This window comes from Sus scrofa, chromosome 8 (genome assembly GCF_000003025.6).
Source record: "Sus scrofa isolate TJ Tabasco breed Duroc chromosome 8, Sscrofa11.1, whole genome shotgun sequence".
Classification (NCBI taxonomy): domain Eukaryota; kingdom Metazoa; phylum Chordata; class Mammalia; order Artiodactyla; family Suidae; genus Sus; species Sus scrofa.
This window is the reverse complement of record NC_010450.4, coordinates 14,756,706-14,774,654: the sequence shown is the minus strand read 5'-3', so window position 1 is coordinate 14,774,654 and position 17,949 is coordinate 14,756,706. Positions and strand designations below refer to the sequence as shown.

At 41.3% G+C, this 17,949-nt stretch overlaps 1 protein-coding gene across 1 annotated transcript in view; it reads right to left on the bottom strand.

Moving 5' to 3' along the window:
• SLIT2 (slit guidance ligand 2) overlaps positions 1-16,229 on the bottom strand; it is a 391,090-nt gene extending 374,861 nt beyond the window's left edge. The window contains 3 exon segments of the mRNA XM_021101059.1: positions 11,923-11,994; positions 13,125-13,196; positions 15,943-16,229. Of these exon segments, the coding sequence (XP_020956718.1) occupies positions 11,923-11,994; positions 13,125-13,196; positions 15,943-16,121 (323 nt within the window). The 5' untranslated portion in view covers positions 16,122-16,229.

The window sequence follows — 17,949 nt, the reverse complement described above, 5'->3', positions numbered from 1 at the left end:
AAGAATGAGAATACGTATAAAATATTTTTATCAGGATTCAAGTAATTTACCACTATTTCATGAAAATTACTACGAATGACCTTACTGTGTCTAAACCATCCATGTGAATAAGACAGTGTAGTACCATACCAAAAAAGGTAGATAATGGGTAATGTGATTGTCTGACATAAACTGCACAAATGTTTTATTAGGTCAGACTCCCAAAGCAATAGAAATAAAAACAAAAATAAAAAAATGGGACCTAATTAAACTTATCAGCTTTTTGCACAACAAAGGAAACCATAAAAAAACAAAACCAAACAGACAATCTATGGAACGGGAGAAAATAGTTGCAAATGATGCAACCGACAAAGGCTTAATCTCCAAAATGTACAAAAAAAGAAAAACTCATATAAGTTAACAACAACAACAACAACAACAAAACACAATCCAGTTGAAAAATGGACAGACGACCTAAACAGACCTTTCTCCAAAGAAGACATACAAATGGCCAGTAGGCACGTGAAAAAGATGCTTAACATCACTATTAGAGAAATGCAAATCAAAACTGCAGTGAGGCACCACCTCATACTGGTCAGAATGACCATCACTAATAAGTCTACAAATAACAAATGCTGGAGAGGTTGTGCAGAAAAGGGAACTCTCCTACATGGTTCGTGGGAATGTTCATTGGTACAACAGCTATGGAATATAGTATGGAAGTTTCACAGAAAACTAAATATAAAAAACTACCATATGATCCAGTAATCCTATTCCTGGGCGTGTATCCAGACAAAACTATATTTCAGAAAGATCCATGCATCCCTGCGTTCACTTCAGCACTATTCACAATAGCCAAGGTATGGAAACGACCTAAAAGTCCATCAACAGATGACTAGATTAAGAAGATGTGGTGCATACATGCAGTGGAATACAACTCAGCCATAAAAAGAACAAAATAATGCCATCTGCAGCAATACGGACAAACTAGGGATTATTATACTAAGTGAAGTAAGTCATAAAGAGAAAGGCAAATACCATATGATATCACTTATATGTGGAATTTAAAATATGGCACAAAATGAACTTATCTACAAAACAGAAAGAGACTCATGGGCATAGAGAACAGACTTGTGGTTGCCAAGGGGACGGGGGAGGGAGTGGGATGGACTGGGAGTTTGGGGTTAACAGATGAAAACTATTACATTTTGAAATGGACTGACAATAAGGTCCTGCTGTGTAGCACAGGGAACTATATGCAGTCTCCTGGGATAGAACATGATGGAAAAGAACATTAAAAAAAAAAAGAATGTGTGCATATGTATGACTGGGTCACTTTGCTGTACAGTAGAAATTGGCACACTGTAAATCAACTACACTTAAAAAAACAGGTAACATGGTAAGATGCATGGAAAAATAGTATGATTTTATTTTTTTTCTTTAAAAGACTATCCGTACATTTTTGACTCCTGTTCTTCTATTACCCCTTCCATCAGTACTAAGAATAAAGGGAAACACAAACATTAAAATAAAAAGTGAAACTCTTCCAAAACATTCGGTGAAGGAAAAAAGACTGAAATCCGAGTTTCTGTACAATGACTAGAAATTAAATATTTAAACTAAAGAGGATTTTTTTAAAAGCTGGAATTAAGTTAAAGATTATAAAGATGCATAGCCGTTTCTAAACAGAGCTGGAGGAAAAGTAATCTAACTTCTTATAAGACCATAGAATAGTTCCTAGTGGCTCGAAGAGGAGAGTGTCCTAATAATAATTAGGATGAATTTGTTAAAGTTAAAACCTGATCGTCTAAGAACAGATAAACAGCACGTAGGAAAATCTGTGCATCTTAGAGGAGGATTTATGGGAACCAACATAACTCAGCTGCATTAAGCAGAACAGGGGGGTCAATTACCAATTGTTCCCAGCAAGGATGATCAATTGTGTGGAAGGACAGATAACAGAGATTTAGTGATATCCAGGTCCTGTGTCATCACCAGATGGATGGAGTCTGCCCACAAGATCTCAGGGCTGACTGAAAATTCTCTAGATGGAAATTCGTGGTTTCAGAAAGGCCATAATGTGTGTCTCTGAGACACATTTTTTTAAGATAAAGAGGAGAGAAATCCCAGTAAGTGTCTCCCATCCGCTATGGGTTAATTTTGAGTGTGACCTTTGGTGGGGCGAAGGATCTTTCTGTATCACACCAAACACCCCTGGCCTCTGAAATGCTGATTCCTAACAACCTCAACTTGAAGGGCAGCCTAAGTTTACTGACATGTATTATTATCTGCTGCCTCCTCCTGTAACTTGTTCATTGCTAGACAAATATTACATCTCAGCTTTCGCCTCAATTCAGTTAATATTTGCAACCTTCACCTCAGTCCAAAATGTAAAACGAATACAATTTTACCAAAGCTAGTAAAAAATGTATGTCTCATATTTACCTGTCATTGTAAATGCAAGGTACTTACAAGGCAACTGGTCTGTAACAAATTTGATTAAAAGCTGCCTTAAAAAGTCTATCTTTCACAGTCTCCTGTTTCTCACACGTAATTGTCTTCTTCTCAGGTAAATTTCCACTTGTCTTTTATTCTAACTTTTTTTTTTTTTTTTTTTTGTCTTTTTGCCTATTCTAAGGCCACACCCACAACACGTGGAGGTTCCCAGACTGAGGGTCAAATCGGAGCTGTAGCTGCCGGCCTACGCCACAGCCACAGCAACGCCAGGTCCGAGTAGTGTCTGTGATCCACACCACAGCTTATGGCAATGCCAGATCTTAACCCACTGAGCGAGGCCAGGGATCAAACCCACAACCTCATGGTTCCTAGTCAGATTTGTTAACCACTGAGCCAAGATAGGAACTCCTATTCCAACATTTTTAAAGTAAAATATTTTAACATTTAGTTGGTATTAGATAAATTTTATATTTTCGGCAGTATTTTCACCCTTTATAGTCCATGGTAGTAAGGTCAAAACATTAATAAAAGTGTTGCCTCCTCTTCACTCCCCTTGTTTTTTTTTTTCAGGGCCACACCTGCAGCATATGGAGGTTCCCAGGCTAGGGGTGGAATCGGAGCTATAGCCGCTGGCCTACGCCACAGCAATGCCAGATCTGAGCTGTATCTGTGACCTACACCACAGCTCACGGCAATGCCAGATCCTTAACCCACTGAGTGAAGCCAGGGATTGAACCTGCATCCTCATGGATGCTAGTCAGATTCATTTCTACTGAGCCAAGATGGGAATTCCCATTCCCCTTACTTTTTTCTATTTCTCTATATATTCAGAGAGAATATGACAAATACTCTGAAAAACAATTTGGAGAAGGTTTTTTACCTTCTTCAAATCTCTTCTATTAATTATATGCTATAAGAAGGAAATCAGAATGAAAATGACAGTAGATGTGGAAATTTATTCATTATTTATTTATTTACTTATTGTTTTTCTAGGGCCTCACCTGGGGCATATGGAAGTTCTCAGACTAGGGGTCAAATAGGAGCTGAGGCACCAGCCTATGTCACTGCCACAGCAACACCAGATCCAAGCTGAAGCTGTGACCTACACTGACCTCCAGCAACAGTGGATCCTTAGCCCACTGAGCAGGGCCAGAGATCAAACCCATGTCCTCATGGATACTAGTTGGGCTTGTTACCACTGAGCCACAATAGGAACTCCCAATATGCATACTAAAAGCTAAAATTTATTACAGATATTTTATTAGCTCAGTAGAAGAAAATAATACCTAAACTCAGCTTTTGAAAAACAAGAAAGATGTTAAAATATAATAATAGTTCTTTAAATGCCAACTTAAAGAACTATTATTATAATGTATTTTATAATTTACATGCTTTAAATGTTAAGCATTTTGTGAAATGATGTACTTTTATCTTTTCAAATCATGTACCACCAACATGAGATAAAATGTCTCTGTTTTAGTGATGAAAAAATTGTGGTTTTAAAAGATGATGCAATTTGGTCAGGATCTCACAATGGAATTTAAACCAAGGGTTTTCTGAAGTCCCTCATAACTAATATTTCTGATTTTAAAACCAGAGAGAGAAGTTTGTATCTGTTTAGAAAGCATAATCAACAGTACAATCACCAGTACAACTGAATGTTTGTCGATGTTCCATAAGACACCAGGCAAAAGCATACAAAAGTACAAGGTGGTACCTCATAGTAATTTTGATTTGCATTTCTCTAATAATCAGTGATGGTGAGCATTTTTTCATGTGCTTGTTGGCCATCTGCGTATCTTCTTTGGAGAAATGTCTATTCAGGTCTTTTGCCCATTTTTCAATTGGGTTGTTGGTTTTTTGCTGTTAAGTTGGTTGTATGATTTAGATCTTAAGCCATTTTCTCCCATTCTGTAGGTTGTCTTTTTTTTTTTTTTTAATGGATTCATTTGCTGTGCAAAATCTTGTCAGTTTGATTAGGTCCCATTGGTTTATTTTTGCTTTTATTTCTGTTGCCTTAGGAGACTAACCTAAGAAAACATTTGTATGGTTGATGTCAGAGAATGTTTTGCCTATGTTCTCCTCTGGGAGTTTGATGGTGTCTTGTCTTACGTTTGATGGTGTCTTGTCTTTAAGCCATTTTGAGTTTATTTTTGTGCATGGTGTGAGGGTGTGTTCCAGTTTCACTGATTTACACGGTGGCTGTCCAGGTTTCCCAGCACCACTTGCTGACAAGATTGTCTTTTTCCCATCTTATATTCTTGCCTCCTTTGTTAAAGATTAATTGATTATAAGTGTCAGAATGGCCATCATTAACAAGTCAACAAATAACAAATGCTGGAGAGAGTGTGGAGAAAAGGGAACACTCCTACACTGTTGGTGGGAATGTAAATTGGTACAACCACTATGGAAAACAATATGGAGGTACCTTAGAAAACTATACATAGAACTACCATATGACCCAGCAATCCCACTCTTGGGCATATATACAGACAAAACTTTCACTGAAAAAGATACATGCACCTGTATGTTCACTGTTCACTGCAGCACTATTTGCAATAGCCAAGACATGGAAACAACCTAAATGTCCACCAACAGATGAATGGACTAAGAAGATAGAGTATATATGCACAATGGAATACTGCTCAGCCACAAAAAGAACAAAATAATGCCATTTGCAGCAACATGGATGGAACTAGAGCCTCTCATATTAAGTGAAGTCAGAAAGAAAAAGGCAAATACCATATGATATCATTTATATCTGGAATCTAATATGCAGCACAAAAGAACCTTTCCTCAGGAAAAAAAATCTCATGAACTTGGAGAACAGACTTGTGGTTGCCAAGAAGGAGGGGGAGGATGTGGGATGGACTTGGAGTCTGGGGTTAATAGATGCAAACTATTGCATTTGGGGTGGATAAGCAATGAGATCCTGCTGTATAGCACAGAGAACTATATGCAGTCACTTGTAATGTAACATGATGGAGGATAATGTGAGAAGAAGAATAAATATATATGACTGGGTCACTTTGCTGTACAGTAGAAATTGACAGAACATTATAAATCAACTATAATGGAAAAAATAAAAATCCAACAACAACAAAAAAGTACAAGGTGCTTTACAGAGTGGAGTCTAGATCATCTGCACCTATGCCCCTTCCCAGAACTTAGAACAGCAGCAGAGAGCTGGAATCCCACCCACAGCCAGGGTGGACAGGCTACTGCCAAGAGGACAGCCAAATAATGTTTTGTAAATGTGACCTTAAAATAATATTCCAATTGCATTAAAACAGATCAGCCCTCTTGTTATCAAACTTTCATTCTGAAAGTGTTTTCACCAATATTCCCTCCAGTCTGGCAGATACAAACTGCTTTTGAAAACAGATAAGAGCAATATATATATATGTAAAATCCATGCAGAAAGGTCTCTCATTCCATGCAAAATTGTGTAATTCAGTCTAGAAGGCATAATTCAACTAGAAAGGTAGCCAACAGGAATAAAAGACAGAGTTCAATGTAAAATATTTGACATTCGTTGCCTCCACAAATACATTGTAACAGTGCAAACTAAACTACTCATTTCAAGGGGAGGTATAAAGGACACAGCATCCAGCAAACACTGTCACAAAGGATGAGCCCAAAACAGATGTGGGAAAAATAAACAGCCTTGCTGCTTCAGAATTTATAAAACGATCCACAAAGAGCAAACAGGCCTTCTCACCATCGTTCAACTCCCAAAGCCCATAAAAAACGTTGCATGAGAAACCCTCTCGGATAGAGTCACTGTTCTGCTAAACGTCTAACAGTGTACTGGCATTAAAGCCTTATAAGACCAGAATCAGTAAATGTAATTTGAAATAGTTCAAATCACTTATAAACAGGCAAGAATAATTGACCTTTAATGGATGTCACAGATAAGGGGATACACACTTGATCACCTAAGTCCATGATTTATCTCATGCAAGGTACATACTGAGCTTCTTTACTGAGTTTGATATGTTCTTTAAAGACTCTTTTCTCAACAAAATAACCGCTGTGATTTTAAACTTGGGTGCAAAGATGCCAGAGCACAATTCTTTTGAGATGAGCTGGCATTCTTTTCCAAGGAGATTAGCGCTGTTAGCTTGCCTTCACTTTAAGAAAAAGGATGTGTTATGTGTTGCCTGTAAACTTGCAGGGTAAGTCAGAAGAGGGATTCTCTATATCCTCAATGAACAGGGGATAAGAGGAGCCTCCCTCAGACCTGTTCCACAGCATATTCTCTACTTGAACTCATGTGTAGCCATCTACAATAAAAATTCTAGAGCACCCTAGTTCCTAAGGCTCACACTGGCTGTCACACGCGAATGCAGCAAGTCAGGAGAACTAGCGCTGCACCATCTTCAAAAAATACATGTGCCTTTTGGATATCCTTTCAGGACAGAGTGGTGTGTGGTCAAATTTAGGCTTATTGTAAAGACGTTTCTAAATTAAAACGAGAATTGTCTTTATATCTACTTGACACACACTTTAAAATAGCTACGTGAATAAGGTTTCGCACAGCTTCATTAGAATAATATTTTCAGGATTCTTTTTTCAAGCAAAAATGAATATCCAATGACAAAGTTAATAGGAAAAAATGCACTCTGAAATCCAAAGACACCAAAATTGAGAGTGTGTAAAGCAGTACTGCTGTAAAAGAATGCCTTACACTTCATTGGTAGGGGGGAAAAAAGCAGTCCAAGCCCTTGCCTTTATCACTTCTGTAATGTTCTTATTGTAAGAGTATAAGATGAGTGTGAAGTTAATGGAAAACCTAATATCCAAGGTTTTCATGGAAGGCTATAGGTTCTCATTAATGTAACCTAGGCATACATGCATTTTATTTTGCATTAGGAGAATTTCATTGCATTTAAAACAAAATGCCCTGACAAGTTTTTGGACAACCTTAAAAAAATTTAAATGTTCTCATACTCTTGTATTGGGTGTTATCAAGCAATTTCCAAGAGCAGATGATTTTCAGTAGTGAAGTACCGAAGCAGCCTGGGTCTCTTTAAAAGGCCATAAAATTGATCTTTAAGGACTGTAGCTTAATCTCATAAGTGAACAACAGACCTCTACCCCAGCACACCAAATTTCTGGGTCCCGGTGTGTTTTTTTAAACCTTCTAACATATTATGCACTAGCCAAGATAATCCTGAGTTAATAATTTTGCATAGACTTTATTAAAGACATACACAGGTACCTTCCAAGAACTATAAAGATGTTTAATTCTTAAATGTTCCAATTCTCCCCCCCCCTTTTTTTTTTGCTTTTTTAGGGCCGCACCATATGGAGGGTGCCAAGGGTCCAATAGGGTGCTAAGGGTCCAATAGGCACTGTGGCCACTGGCCTACACCATAGCCACAGCAACACCAGATCCGAGGTGCATCTGAGACCTACACCACAGCTCATGGCAACACCGGATCCTTAACCCACTGAGTGAGGCCAGGGATCCAAGCCACAACCTCATGGTTCCTAGTCAGATTCATTTCTGCTGCGCCACAATGGGAACTTCTAAATGTTCCAATTCTTTACTAAAGTTTCCTTGTAGTTTGTTTTCCCTTAATTTCCACTGAATATCCAGTCACTTAACTACATTAGATTTCATTGAACATTAGATTAAACAATATGAGACCTGTTAATACAATCTATATGAGGCACATTCTCAAAGCTTCTTTCTCATCCCAGACAAGCAGGAACTACTGGCAACACGAAGCATCCATGGGGATCTGCCACTGCACATGTTAGGTCTGGGAGTGTAATGCAAACTGTCATAACAGGAAGTTCTGTGTGCTCAGAGTGTGCAGGCATGACTAAAACATATTCCTTTTATAATGATCCATAACCACATTCTGATCATCACATCATCTGATGTTGTTTTCCAACCAATACATAGAAGAGAATGAAAGGAAAAGAAGGGAAGGGCAAAAGGGTGGAGAGAGGATTTTTTTTTTTTTTTTTTTTTTTTGGCTTTTTAGGGCTGCACTGGTGGCATAAGGAGGTTCCAGGCTAGAGGTGGAGTCTACAGCTACAGCTGCCAGCCTACACCACAGCCACAGCAACGCCAGATCCTTAACCTACTGAGCGAGGCCAGGGATCGAACCCACATGCTCATGGTTACTAGTCGGGTTTGTTACTGCTGAGCCACAATGGGAACTCCGAGAGAGGATTTTAATATCCAACTACTTCTTCACATTTTGACATGTATTTCATCAATTCTTTGAGTGGAAAAACTGTTTCTTTTGTAGCTATAATGCTCTGATTTACTAATAATGATTTTCTCACCCTATGCTAAAATTAAATTCAACCTAATAACATGACCCTGTTTCTTAGAGATTAAAAGTTGGATTTCTAAAAGGCACAGATCTTATCTTTTGTTTTCAGATGTCTTCTTTCTCTAGATCAAGTAAAGACACTATCAACATAAAATAAAAAGAGGAGTTCCCATTGTGGCACAGTGGTAATGCACCTGACTAGTATCCATGAGGACGCCAGTTCAATCCCTGCCCTCGCCCAGTGGGTTAAGGATCCAGCATTGCCAGGAGCTGCAGTGTAGGTGGCAACATGGCTGGAAACTGGCATTGCTGTGGCTTAGGCCTGCAGCTGTAGCTCCAATTCAACCCCAGCCTGGGAACCTCCATATGCCCAGGGTACAGCCCTAAAAAAAAAAAAAAAAAAAACAAAGAAAGTAAAGTAAAGAAAAAGAAAAAAAACTATAATAAAACTTTGAAATAGTCACAATATCACTTGGAATTATTTTGATTTGATCATTTTAAAATGAAAAAAAAAACCTAAGAACCATAAATTGCACAGGAATAAAGTTAATGTTTTTATTTTGTGTTCTTCATACAAGGAATGAAAATTAAGTTGTTATAATAACTGTTGTTAACTGTCATTTACAACATTAACCTGCATATATACACCTTTTCATAATTTGGAGTTTGAATTTAAATTCACATCTAAATTGTTAAAAAGCATGTAAGCACACACAAGACGGATTTAAAAGTTAATTCATTGATTACTTCATGTTTCTTACAGTCTCCTGCAGCTTTTTGGAAAAAAAAAAAAAGGCAATTTGTGTGATGTTAACGACATCACCTACTGCAATAAGCATATATACCATAATACTGTTATTATAAAGCCACGGCAATTCGATTACAGAACCTTCTGGGAAGCTTTTTCTAATTTTTATTTTTCAATTAATATAATGAACAAAATTTAAAATAGTTTGTTCCAGAATAACTTGAACACATTCTTAAGCAAAACTGCTGGCCATTTAATGTATTTAAAAAAAAATAAATATTTGAAAAGTGTATCTGCGATGTTCCTAAGAAATGGTTTTGAATTCCAGAGTCCCAAGGAGATGAATTGGCTGTCAGATAACAATGTGCTTCCATCAGATGGCCTTGGCAGTTGTAAACAAAAGGAATTTTCTCAGCTTTTCCTCACAAATATGAAATATTTGCTCCCAGCCAACAGCTGGGGTGATTTAAAGAGGTCCTGCATATATATTAGTTTTCACTGAAAATTTACAAATCCTTCTCCCACTCTGAAACATCTGACTGCATCTTAGTAGAATAGAAAAGTTGTGCTGAGATGAAGTGGCATTCCCAGGGGAAGCAAAAGTCAAAAAACAGTACCTACTTGCAACTTGAATCCCTTGGAGATCATAAGGCATCTGATTAATAATCTTTAGAAAAGTTAATTTATTCAATAAGAAAGTTAAAGAGATAATCCAAAGTAGTTTGAAAAATTAAAAGTGTTTTGTCTCAGTCATTCTTAAAATATTTAAAACTACCATATAAACAAAATAGAGAATTCATGAAAAGCTGCTAAGATTCCTTCAATGACGTGAAATCATTTAAGAAAAAATAGACATATATACACGTCTCATATGGAAACACGTATATATGTGAATACTAAACACACATACATGTGAAAACTAAAAGTTATTCATGGGAAAACTACTAATGTTTAATGATAACTTTAAATTATCTATCCATCTTTCCAAACATTTAAATTAAATTCATACTTAGTTTTTTAATGGATAAATTAAAAATACTTTTGCCAAATACTCATCAGAAATTAGCTATTCATGAAAGATATTAAAGAATAAATACTTTCCGGGTATTTTTATATATTAAGAGATAGGTTATGAACTTGCGAACTTTGTTATGAACTTAACCAAATATTTACCTTATTTTTATCCCCTTCCCAAAACTAGCTCTAAACAAAGGTTTTAAATTTATTTTGCATTCCACAATGATATTCCCTATATTGTAATATTAATCACGGATACAATTTTACAGCAAAATAAATTGATATTTGTGTGTTTAATTTTACTCGAGGTTGTAAAAATGTAACCTATATTTACAAATATCTTAGAAGTTGACAAGCCATTTTTGCACTTATAGTTACACAGAATTAACTTTTGCCCTTGGGCCCAGTGAATCTGAGTATGTGCTATGCCTAAAATGAACTTCATATTTCACTATTTTAAATAAAATTTTTATTTTTACCTAGAGCGCCTCTTAAAGTAGGCATGGAAACTTATTAAAATAATTGCTGCTACTTTTAATAGAGCTATTATTTGCCCTTAAAAATACAAAGCCACTAAACTTAAATTATCAAGACATATGAGTCATGGAATTCACATTTCAAAATTACAAAGTGTGCATTTTATCCAGACAGAAATTTTGTCTTTTGTAGATATACACTGTAGACATAAATAATAATGCCCTCAAGAAATATATATCAATTCATAAGATTCTGTGTATGCAAAAATAAAAATATATTTTAAATTCTGAAGTCCACATTTGATCTTCTTGGAAAAAAGAATCAGTGTTAAGTGAGATGCTTTGATAACATAATTCTTACTTCCATTTCTACTAATCTTTAGATGTTTTTACCAGCAAAAAATATTTAAAAGTTACCATAAAATAACAAAATAAAACTATGAAGAGCAATTATCAACAATGTTCACAAGTGTTAAATATCAGAAAGCAAATCTATCACTAAGAATTTTAAATATTTCTTCAAATGTCACTGATGATACACACAGCAACAGGATAGAAGCTACAACACCCATTAGCAAAAGTTTTCCATTATGCACCATAAATGCAAATAAAATTACCACCTTTTTTCCTACATAAGCAAATAAAACAAACTAGGTGAACAATAAGAAAAATATGTACATCACTAAAGTACCAAAGCAATGGTTCTCAAGGAAGTAAATATCTAGGAAAGTTAAAGTCTGTATTTTTCAACTTTATTACAAGTTAATCCTATTTATGCAAAAACTCTACAGTTTCTAATTGTAAATTAGTCTGAAAATCACTTATTCAGCCTCTTGTTTCTGTAATCTTACAAAAACTAAGACATGAAATTGAAGAGATAATCCTTGAAATTCGAGTATTTTTAAAAATACAGTTATGTCATCATAAGTTTGGAACTGAAAATACTTACAGTCTCTCCAGTTCTTTGAGATCCTGGAACGCTCCTCTTTCAATGGTGCTGATCTTATTCTCCATAAGCTGACTGAAATGCAAAGTATAAGAGGAGTCTTAATGTTACCACTCAGCACTTGAAAAAATTTCAGTTCAGCAACTGAAAACTTGACCTGTTTATAAAGTTAAATATTGCTCTGGTGTGAGATATCAAATCTAATGAGGATATATTTGAGAAAAACCAGGGAGGGAAAATAGCATCTACATCCCAAAACTTCCATGGAAAATACTAATTCGGTTTCTCACAAAATTTAGACGAAGTCCTGAACCTTCAACTACAGTATATTCTGCAGAGCAATCCATGACACTACAGTTGTGATGGCTGCTTTTCCACTGAGTTCTTAACTGCAAGAATCAATACACAATAATTCCTCCTACATATACTTCAATTCACTGATGGATAAATGTCAGAATTTAGAAGAACTGATAAAGGCCAAAAAGTGTTTTTAAAAAATGAACAGTGAACACACAATGATCAAAAGTATAAGTTTACTATGACGTAAATATTTACAAATCTGTAGGTAAAAACAATTTTACATTGCATTGAATCTTAAATGATGATTCACTCATAACTAACTTAAAGCATTAAAGATGTAATCACAGTGCAACAACTTTGTAAAAGGTAAGATATAAAACACAAAAAACAATTCAAAATATGACCAACATATTTTTATAGAGAAACATTTTCACCAAAAACTCTGTGAAAACCTGGATTAACTGATTTTAATGTTAGAAATTACATTTAAATGTTCTCTGCTAGAAAAGTCTGAACCTTTTTATATTAGTAATAATTAAATGTAGGCCCACTTAAATTCTTCCTAGTTAATCTGAAATCCTAAAAGTATAACAAATGTCCCACATTACTACATTGTGAAAGCAATTATGCTACATTTTTATATGCATAGGGCATTTAGGGTATAGCTAACATTTGAGGTCATTTCCATAACACTGTCTCCATGGCCTGCATCCACCCTAAAAATAAAAGCCTAGGGTTTTAAAAAAAATTGTAGTTCTGATAAATGAAAAAGAATAGAAACCAAGACCTTTTAAATTTTTATGTTTCTGTCATTGTGACAGTTTCAACAATGAGATCAATAACAATTCAAAATACGCAACCTTAAAAAACAAAAGAAAATTCTCCAAAACACAGAACATACTTACAGAACTCTTAGGTGTCGAAGACCAGCAAAATCTGTCTTGGTAATCCGTGTGATGTTATTTCCATTCAAATCCCTAGGAGAAAATAAATAAGAATATGAAAGTTCCATTTAATTTCTATCAATACCTGCTTAAACAAACAAAAAAAGTAAGCTAAATAAGATCTTTGAGATAAAAGATCAGTTCCAATTACTAAAGTAGTTTACAAAGTAAAAGAAAAAGAGAGAGAAGGAAGTAGTCTTTCAGAGAAAAAATTTTAAATGATCCTTAACAAGCTTACATAGTCCATGCTTGCTGGCATATGACAAGAAAATGAAGTGATTATGTTATCAAGAAAAGTTCTCTTGTGTGTATGGGAGTGTGTCCAATTTTTTGTTTTTCTAAGGATGTGCATATTAATTTCACAGGTATTTAGCTATTTACTATTATTGTTTGGCATACTCCCAAAAAGTTAACCTGCAGGAAGTTAAATGCACAATTTTCTAATACTATTCAGGAAGAAATTTTAAAATTCAGAACCTATCCTTAGGTGGCACGGTGGCTAAACTTCCTAAAGCAAAGAATAAAGTTAGAGTACCATCAAAAGAACTGCACTTCAAAGACTTGTATTTATAGGCATTTACCTTCCAACAATGTATGTTTGTATGAAAACTAAACTTTTCATTTGCAGCTCAGGGACCCCCCACCCCACCCCTCGCCGTGACTGTAAAGTGAAAACTACTAGCTGAGGCAATAAGGGAGAGAGCATTCAGGCCCTGACATTTTTGTTCAGATTTCAGCACCACGTTTCCTTCACTACCCCCTTTTCTGGAATCTCAGGTCAAGATCTAAACTTGCCCTGGTTCCAATCATTTCAAGTAAAACCAGGTTTTACAGCGGTTTAAATGTTCTCCTTCACGGAAGTAAACCTTACCTTGACTTTAAAACATCATGTTTCAAAACCGTATTTAATGTGTTTATGTTGTCCATGATAGAATTTTATAGAGCCAACACTAAGTAAACTCTTTTCTGATAACTCTTTATAGATCCTTCATAAGGATAATTTTTTTCAAGTACCTAAAATTCACTTGATATCCTCCTAAATGCATTTATTCCCTTTTTGTTTAATAGGACATTCTTGCGCTTAAACTTTAAATTATTCGGAAGAGCATGAAATGATAAGTGCTAAAACAGAATTCTGCATTGCTTCCTCCTCAACCCACTTTCCGTGCTGAGCAAAAAGCACCACAGAATTGTTCCGAAAGTGGCTGGGGTCTTTTTCTTCGGGGTACTTGACATAACACGAATCCCGTCCCCCATCGCAGACAAACTCGGTAGATCACACTTTGACAAGACGCCCTTAACAGGCCCCAAATTGCCCAGCGCTGCGGGCCTGGGAAAGAGGGAGCAGAAGGAGTAGCGGGGGGCGGTCCAGTGAGGCTCGGGATGGGGGAGCCATTTGCAAAGAAAGAGATGGCTCAACTCAGGCCTTTAGACTGAGGGCGAGGCAATGGGTTGGATGAGAAGAGCGACTCCAAGCGCTGAGGGCCGCGCGGGTGGAGAGGTGCCAGTCCGAGCGGGTCCCCACCACGGCCTGCCACGCTCACACCCCGAGGGCGCAGAGGCTGGCGGGGCGCAGAGGCTGGCGGAGCGCAACCTGGGAGCGCTGGCCCCGGCTGCCTCGCCCCGCTGGACCCACGCGCGACGGCGAGCGGAGCGCGTCCCGGGCGCTCGGGCAGCGCGGGTGGCGGCCTCCGCGTTCACAAAGAGAACGGCCTCCATGCTCCACTTCCCTGAACTCGGGAAGCGCCCCAAGGAGCGCGTGGGCCGTCAACCCCGGGTCTGCGATTACTTCTTCATTAGAGACTCGTAGAGACAGGGAGGCGGGGATATCTGCGGGCAGCAGAGCGCAAAGGGAGGAAGGAAGGGGAGCTGCTGCCACGAGAAGGGATGCAGAAACTGCCAGAAGGGTGGAAAGGGGGCACTGGGGCTCAGCAGGAAGGGCCGGGGAGGGGGCAGCGGAGGGCCGCGGGGGTCACCAAAACGATCAGACCTAAGTTGGCTGGTTCCGGTTGGAGAGCCAGCCCTAACTTCGCCTAGTTGGTAAGATGCGGTCTTCCTCCAGAGTCTCCCTCTGGGCAGGTCCCTTGGGGCTCGCCGCCGCCTTCGCCTCCTCCCGGGGGAAGTGGGAGGCGGGGGAAGAGTCGTGGGGGTTTGAGCGCTGCCACCGAGGGAGCTGCGGCCGTCCCGGCGCATCTTTCCTTCTGCGGCCTGTAGAGGTGCCCCCGGGTGGATTCTGCCGCCCCAGGACCCCTTCTCCTCTCCCTCCGTCCCCAGGAGGGCAACACAAAGCCAAGGAGCTGAGGTTACTCTTTTTTGAATGCCACCTCCGGTAGCCCCCCTCTTCGCGCCACCCCGCGGTGACAAGAGCAGGGACTCAGCCCTGAACCGACCCGTGAGAGTTCCCAACCGCAAGGTGACTCCGTTTACAGAGTCCGAGGAACAAAGTCGTGTCTCCCTTGCCCTGGGCATCCGCGACTACTTGTCGCCCCTCTACCCGCCTCCTCAGCCTCAGAGAACTCGCCGGCAAAGGGCTGCGAGTGGCGGGTCTAGAGCGGGAGGAAGGGACCAAGCAGAGCTGCCAGCGGGCCCGCCCCTCCTTTGGGCAGTGGCCCCTCCCTGGGCAGCGCCCTCCCGGAGAGTTCAAACCCAGGATGCGCGTTCTGGAAAGCTAGTGAGGGCTACCCTTAGCACCCCTCCTACTGTGCCGATGACCCCTCCAATCTATAGGCTGAGCGACCGCGATGGTGGGGAGGAAGGGGGAGGAAGAACCCATACTCACAGTCTCTCCGTGTTGCGGGGGATATTCCTGGGCACACTGCGCAGCGCCAGCCCGTGACAGTCCACTGTGCTCCCGGAGCAGGAGCACTGCGCCGGACACGCCTGCGGCGTCACCTCCTTCAGGATCGCCAGCACTAACCCCAGCGACAGGGACAGCGTCTGCCAGCCGACGCCGCGCATCTTCCCCCGCCGCCTCCTAGCTCGTGGGCGCCGGGGGTTTCTTTTAGCTCGCTGCTCCTCTCAAACCACGCTGCGCCTGAGGCCCAGTGCCTAGCGCGAGGCTAGCAATCCAGAATGTCCGGATAATGTGCACAAAATAATACGAAAGTAATAGTAATTTTCAAAGCAGTAGAGCTGACACAGGTACGCGCCTCTCAGCTCCCCTCACCCTCCTCCAGCTCGGCAGGCGCTCCTTGGGCAACTTTAAGATCAACTGCCCTGGTCAAGGCTACCGGGAGACCCCAGAGGAGCGGGGGAGGAGATCACGCGTCGTCTATTCTCGCAGATATCAACTTGCCAGTAAAAGACCTGGGACTCCCAACAGCAGTGAAGATTCTGAAGATGCAGGGGCCGGTTGCGCGTGGAACAGGAGTACTCGGATTCCACGGACCCCCTCAGCAAATCCAATTCCAGTGGGGATGGTAGGAGACAGAGGAGGGAGGCTCAGTAGGAACGGTGGCCTTGATCGAAGTGGGCTCTCCAAAACTAGAAGGCGCAGGGGCCCCGCGGGGCTGCAGTGGAGCGCGCTGGACTACCGGACATGGCGTGCGGGGGCGCACACGGCTGGCGCGCAGCCTAGGGGGAGCGGGACGTCGCTGCGGGGTTCCTGGCGTGTCTCACTCACGCGGTCTCCCCACAGCCTGCGGCTCCTCCGCAGCCCTGACCGAACCTCGTCGTCTACCGACAGCCGATGGCGGTTTGCAAACACACATGCACTCCGCCGAAGGACGTCTGGGCAATTCCACCTTCTGCCCGCGTCCTTGGCGACGCTCCGCACCAGGGCCTTCCCCGAGGTCACGCAGAAAAGACAAAAGGGCAATCGGGCCGCCGCAGCAGGCAGGAATATCCACTAGTGACAACCCAGGCAGAGAAAATCCCAGAGGCCAAGTTGAGGATGAGAGCTCTTGCTGTGATTGAGCAGGGAATGGCTGGCAGGCCGACCGCAAAGAGTGGAAAGGCCAAGCTGGAGGTGTTCGCGTCCTGGGTCCTCCCGGGGTGTTCCGGAGGGTGGCGAGGTGGCAGTTGGGTCGGTGGAATCTGCTGATCCTAAAAGACCCCAAGATGCAGTGAACGGCAGTCCTGTGTGCGTGCGTGTGTCAGCCCCTCTCGTCTCCCGGATACGCCGCAGCTCCGCAACAGACACCTGATGGCAAAGGTGGAAGAGACAAGACCGGGCTCTTGGGTGGGCGCAGCCCCTAGGTCTCCCCCCCAACAGCTGCCCACAAGTGGGTCCTCCTTCTCAAAGTGCAGGAACTTTTCCCAGGCTTTGAATCCAGTCCCACAGCCACCGTGAGGGTCCTGCTGCCGACGTCGCGACGCCGCCCGGCTCCGGGCGCTGCACCTGACTTGGCGGCCGCAGTCCAGAGCAGCCGGTCTCCTTCCAGCCCCTTCCCCTCTCCCGGCGGCTTTCCGCGCCTCCTTCTCTGGGGAGTGATGAGGGGGAGAGGGAAGGCGGCGACAGGGAGCGGGGACTATGTGGCTCTGCGGACTCCCGAGCTCCTGGCAAGTGTCTAAACAATAGGACGGACGCAGCAGCCCTATTCTCGCTCGGCTGCTGGAAGGTGGGTTGTTGTTGTAACTGGAGTTGTTGGTTCGGGCTGCCTGGCGCTCCGCGCAGCCGAACAAAAACCCGGCCCGCGCCTCGGGAGCGGGCTGCGGGGCCCTCGACGCTCCCCTTTCTCCTCAGCACTCCCGCCTTGCCCAGAAAGCTCGGCAGCTCCCGCCTGCGCCCGGGAGCCACGGCGCTCCCATTACTCGCCGCCGCTGCCGCCGCTGCCGCTGCCGCTGC